This window comes from Cuculus canorus, chromosome 2, assembly GCF_017976375.1.
Source record: "Cuculus canorus isolate bCucCan1 chromosome 2, bCucCan1.pri, whole genome shotgun sequence".
Taxonomy (NCBI): domain Eukaryota; kingdom Metazoa; phylum Chordata; class Aves; order Cuculiformes; family Cuculidae; genus Cuculus; species Cuculus canorus.
Window position 1 is genome coordinate 113,209,748 of NC_071402.1, and position 5,956 is coordinate 113,215,703.

Genomic DNA, 5,956 nt, shown 5'->3' on the forward strand with positions numbered 1-5,956 from the left:
TCTCAGAATCACAGAACGACCTGAGTCGGACAGGACCCTCAAGTACCATCGAGTCCATCTCCCACCCTGCACAGGACAGCCCCAACATTCACACCACGTGCCCGAGGTGTCCAAGGCCAGGCTGGACGGGGCTTTGAGCAGCCTGGTCTGACGGGAGGTACCCCTGCCTTCAGCGCTGGGTTGGGACTGGATGGGCTTTAAAGCCCCTTCCAACCCAACCCCTTCAATGATGACCCCCGCGGGGCAGCACGTGACCCTCGTCACGTGCCCGGCCGAGCGGCGCCCGGTAACGGCCCCGGGGGCGGCGGCTGTCACCTCTCCTCCATTCATCTTGGCGTTTTCGCCTCGTTTTACTCCTTCCTCTGTCTCTGCCTCCCTCTCCCCCTCCCCTTCCCTCCGCTTTCGTTACCCCGCCCCGATCCCGCCCCCGCCGCCACTGCGGAGCCCGACACGCGAGAGCCCGGTTTTTCCCCGCAGCTCCAGCCTCCCGCCGCAGAGTCGCATGTCCTCTATCCAGAACCTCCAATCCTTCGGTAAGAGCCGGCACCGCCGTGTGCCGCAGGGATCCACCCTCCTTCCCCGCAGTCCTTTCCTCGCCCCTCGGCATCGCCCGCTCTCCGTGCTGCTGCCCCGGCATCCCCCCACTCCCTCTCCTCCGTCTTCCCGAGAGCCCCGAGCGGCTGTTGCCGTGCCCAGCGCTGTAAAGGCGGCTCTGCCCGCTCGTCCTTGTCCTCCCCGCGGCACCGGGCTCGGGACGTGCCCTGAGGCTGCAGCAGGGAGGCGGCGGGTGGGAGAGGCGGCTCCCGCTCCGCTTGCTCTCATTATTCCTCACGTAGGAGATCGTAGAATCGTTTGGTTGGAAAAGATCATCGAATCCAACCGTACCTGTCCGCCACTAAACCATATACCTGAGCACCTCACCTGCTCGTCTTTTAAACGCCGCCAGGGATGGTGACTCAACCACCTCCCAGAGCAGCCTGTGCCAGTGCCTGATAACCTTTCCAGTGAATAATTTTTTCCTAATATCCAATCTAAACCTCCCCTGGCACAACTTGAGACCATTCCCCCTCGCCCTGTCACCTGTCACTTGGGGGAGGAGAGACTGACACCACCTCTCTGCAACTTCCTTTCAGGTAGTTGTAGACAGTGATAAGGTCTCCCCTCAGCCTTCTCTTCTCCAGGCTAAACAACCCCAGTTCTCTCAGCTGCTCCTCATAAGTCTTGTTCTCCAGCCCCTTAACCAGCTCTGTTGCTCTTCTGTGGACAAGTTCCAGGACCTCAGTGTCTCTCTTGCAGTGAGGGGCCCCAAACTGAACTCTGTATTTGAGGTGTGGCCTCACCAGTGCTGTTGTGTGCAGTGCTCTTGGCAGCCCATACTGCGCTTTGTCCAGTAGCACCCCAAACCAGGCTTTTCCGTCAACTCAGTAGTCCTGAAGTTGTGATCTTTGTGTGATCTAGAGAGTCTAGGTTTTATATCCTCTACTAGGAAGTAAATCATCACAATTCCAATTGCCCGTTGATTTGCTGCCTCATCTTAGCCATACCAATGTCCACAGCCCAATATATGCCCTGCAAGAGGTTATTGTACCTATAGATTGAGCTGTACCAGTTGTGGGTCGTTCCTCTTGTCTTTGCAGGGAAGTTTACACTGCTGGGCCATGGTTCTCCACCTTCAGTTTGAGGGCTGACTGCGGCTAACATAACCTCCTCGTACGGCTTGTACGTACAGAAGATTAGAGACAAAACTGAGACCGGAAGCCTGGACAATGTTATTGTATAATGTATTAAACTTGCTCACTTCTGTTGCCTATAGATAAGGAAGGTGCAGAATGATGGCCTAGCACCATAAACTTGCCTGTGCTTAGGAGAGTGCTGCCCAAAGGATTTGTTTGAAGTAATTCAATATTAACATCTACAGCAGTGTCATATCTCCACCCTAGACTCCTGAACACTGTCAAGTGATCTTCCATGCCCGAGTTACCTTTTTTCTCTCACCTTTTTGTTGACTGAAATTTCTATTAGTTACCCCACAAGCTGTGAAGTTCAGCATAATTTAGCAAATGCCTTGGTAGAAAGCCAGTTAAGCTTCCCAGGGCTGTACTTCCTTCCTGTGGTGCTTGCATCCTCATAATACTTTCAGTGCTTTTTTTTTTTTCAGTTCTTGTCATTCTTGTTTCTACAAGGGTCATTCTGTCTGCAGCTGAACTACTTCTGTTCCTATTTCTGGTGAAGTTTTACTCTTGGAGCATTTGTTTTGAGTGGATGACAACACTTGATAACTGTTTTTAGGTTTGAGTTTTGGATAGAAGCTTGGGTAATTGTACCTTGCGTGGGTGTTGGAACCTGTGCTTTCTGAATATTGACATCTTCCATATGATTTTGATTAGTATCAAGATGTTACTTGTGATTTATTAAAAATATATACTTAAAGTATACTTCATACCTCAAGATTTGTTTGGAACTACTGATTAGGAAACTTGTAGGGCTAACTGATTTCTTGATAGATTGAGTGTTAAATATGTTTTTGTGGAGAACAGAGAATAACATAATTTCTTAATGCCTTCTTGTTTCACCTGTGCTAGATACAATTATCCTTTGAAGAATGTGAGGAATGACCTTTCTATAGTCAAAGCCTCAATTTTATGTTGTTGCGATTTTTGCCTAAAAGTACTGACTGGCAGAGGGGTGCTAGTTTGCAGACAGCCTCTGACATCTGCTACTGTCTGTTGCCCTGTTTTGTTTACGTTAGTAGCCAAGAATTCCATTCATATCTTTATGTGCTGGTAGCGTCATGGTTGTCACTGTATAACTCTTCTGTTCTGGACCTGTAACGGAGTGTGTGTATGAAAGCTTTTTAATTTGTCTGTACTTATCAGCTGATCCGATAAAAGATTCAACTTTTGTGTTTCACTTAAAATGCATGTGGCTGTCTAAAGCTTATATGCACTTGATGTTCTCTTGGAACCAGGTTTTCAGGTTCTGAGCTTAAGGATTCCGAGCTTCAGGATTTACAGTTTCCAAGAAATACTGAAGTAAATTGATACTTCAGCTGAAAACTGTTTATACTCATATACTTGTCCCCTGAATAAAGCTCTTTGTGCAGTGAGAAACTTACTTGTCAGTTTTCAGCTTGGGTATTCTCCATTGTGGGAATTACATGAATCTTTTTCCTCCTGCAGACCCCTTTGCTGATGCAACAAAGGGTGACGACTTACTCCCGGCAGGGACTGAGGATTACATTCATATAAGGATCCAGCAACGAAACGGACGAAAAACACTAACAACTGTTCAGGGAATTGCAGATGATTATGACAAGAAGAAACTTGTGAAGGCTTTCAAAAAGGTGAAGTTGCTGATTTGATTTGATTGTAAAGATATTATATAAAGGAGTATCATCATTTTTAATACTAAGTAACAGAATATTTGTTTTATTTTGTTCTTGCCAGTGCACATCACTTTCGTATTGAGGTTGATCCCTTTCTCTGTCTTTCTCAAAATTTCTGTCAGTATCTAGTGACACTGATTTTTTGCTGAAAAGTTAAACATTCCTTTCCTGTAAGGAAGTAAATAAACTATATTCTGAATGTTTCATTAAAGTTTCACAGATACCTGGCTTTGTTGATGTGAAGAATAATACCAGTTCAAAGCAGAACTGTTTTAGCATTCCTGCTTCTGTCATAGCTGGATTGCTGTTGAAAATAGAGATGTTCAGTTTCACCAGGATGAAAATATTTATTTTAAAATAGCATGGAGTTGAAAGCTGAAAAAACTTAGTAAGTAAAATCATAATGTACATCAGATGTCTTACAATATGAACGTGTCTCTTTCTAGAAATTTGCTTGTAATGGTACTGTGATTGAACATCCTGAATACGGTGAAGTAATCCAGCTTCAAGGTGACCAGAGGAAGAACATATGCCAGTTTCTCTTGGAGGTGAGGGGCTGCAGATAAATATCTAAACCTCTTTAGAAGCAGTAGGGTGACAGGTGACACTAATGGAAATTAACAAGCTAAAGGTGTCCACTAGAGTTCCTTTGTATTTTCAGCCAAAAAGCAAAATGATGCTTGCAGGATGAGTGAACCTCTGGTAAGAATCAAGGCACTGTAGGATGCATTTACCCTGCTACAACACACCACTTGTTCTCCGGCAGTGCAACATGAGTTCTTAATTTGTAAAATTGTTTGATGCAAACCATGATTTTGAGACTGGAAACACTATAGAAGGAAGAAGCTATTACACCACTAGCTTACTGATGCAAATCATGGTGCAGAGACCTCTCACTGTCAAAGAAGAAGTGCTAGGACTACAGAACAAGTCAGATGTCTGATAAGATTATCTTTCTTGTGTAGTCAGTTCTGCTTGGTCCAGAACCATTCTGGAAACTAGTAACTATAAAACTACTATTCTAGTAACTAGAAAACTGCTTTATTGAGTATATTCTGTATTTCGGTTTCTTTGATTAAAGTATAAGATTGTGGTAACTTGATATCACCAATATCCTAAGCATGTAAGCTTTACTAAACTATGTTTCTTTTCTCCTTTAGATTGGCATTGTTAAGGAAGAACAGCTGAAAGTTCATGGTTTCTAAAATACACGTAGTCTGATGAAGAACCCTGCAGTATTTTGTCTTGCTTAGCCTGCCTTTTCTGTGGAAAATGAATCTCTGCAGTGAATGGACTTCCCTGTTACCTGAACACTTAAAATTTGATTCAGACTTGCATGGGTGGATGAAACATGTAGTGTGTAAATTAGAAACACATAAAAAAACTTCAGTAAGGTGGTAATGAAGACACTTGCGAACTTAAGCACATTTCCAGTGGAAATGTTTTAGTCTTGATTGTTCAGTTTACTACTACACCCGACTTAAGTGTGTGGGTTGTATAAAAGTAGTGTGTTGTTGCTTGAAAATAAAAGTTTATTCATATATTTTTTGGGATATCTGAAATGCTTTAGCTTAAGTTTTAAGTAGCTTTCTAAAGAATGGCTAAATTGTTTTGTGGCAAGAGTAGCTCACTGCTTATTGAGTAAACTAGAAAATCTACATGGTGATGGATTAGTTAATTAATCAGTAGATTTGCTTGATGCGATCTTAGCCTGTAGCTGTAAGAGTAGAGCTTTCAAGTCCTGTGTAGATGTATCTTAGTAGCAGCATGGTAAAACAACTTGTTTGCCAAGGAGTAACTTGATCTTCTCTAAAACTTACTGCAGTGACTATGAAATAGCGGTGTTAAACTTAGGAAGACTAAAATAAGCTGAACTCCTTCAGGCTGCTATTACTGTGAACATGTTAAACATCTAGGTCTTGCATAGTACTCCCAAAACATTTGAATGAAGTGCCTGGGGTTTTGTATCTTGTCTGTAACTGAGTGAAGATGAAGGATACCAAGTTGGCTTCTGCCACCACTGTGTATTAATGTTTGTGCACAGAATGTTTTAATTACCTGGTAGGATTAGCTGCAGAAGTAAGGAAGGGAACAGGCTCTACACTAACCTTTTTTTTTTCTGGTGTAAAAAGTTTTGCTGTGGTTAACAGTTAATATGGAGGGGTTTGCAGTGGGGTTTGGGTGTTACTACAGAAAGCTGATAGTCTGCTTTCCTAATGGGCAGTTCACCAGTGTTATCTGAAGTTATAACAGTTTTTTTCCACCATGGTTTTCATAAAGTTCTAGTTGGCTGTAGGTATTTGGAATTCTACTTTTAAGACATGTCTCTTTACAGAAGGAAATGACATTATCTGGTGAAACATGCAGATCTGTTCTTACCTTGAGATAGACACAGAAATTCTCTCGGAAATAATTCAAAACATGCTGAGCTGAGAAACCATAAGAATAATGGGAAATGCTAAAAAAACTTCTTATAATGTCACATATTTTCTGGAAAGGAAAAAAGAGATTTCTTTACTGCTAAGACTTATTAATACTTAGAAAAAAAGAATTGATGACTACCTAAGCAAA

The 5,956-nt window shown here is 42.9% G+C and overlaps 1 protein-coding gene across 1 annotated transcript; it reads left to right on the forward strand.

The window, feature by feature from the left end:
• The first annotated feature begins 375 nt into the window (after positions 1 to 375).
• On the forward strand, positions 376 to 4,928 carry EIF1B (eukaryotic translation initiation factor 1B). The gene is made up of 4 exons (XM_009571765.2): positions 376 to 533; positions 3,180 to 3,343; positions 3,832 to 3,933; positions 4,546 to 4,928. The coding sequence occupies exons 1-4, from the start codon at positions 503 to 505 to the stop codon at positions 4,588 to 4,590; spliced, it is 342 nt and encodes a 113-aa protein (XP_009570060.1). The 5' UTR covers positions 376 to 502; the 3' UTR covers positions 4,591 to 4,928.
• The last annotated feature ends 1,028 nt before the right edge of the window (positions 4,929 to 5,956 follow it).

Bases quoted from the DNA above. Each gene is read 5' to 3' on its own strand.
- EIF1B (XM_009571765.2), top strand. From the start codon at position 503: ATGTCCTCTATCCAGAACCTCCAATCCTTCG. The intron at 534-3,179 runs GTAAGAGCCGGC...TTCCTCCTGCAG, and splicing joins CCAGAACCTCCAATCCTTCG to ACCCCTTTGCTGATGCAACA. The intron at 3,344-3,831 runs GTGAAGTTGCTG...GTCTCTTTCTAG, and splicing joins TTGTGAAGGCTTTCAAAAAG to AAATTTGCTTGTAATGGTAC.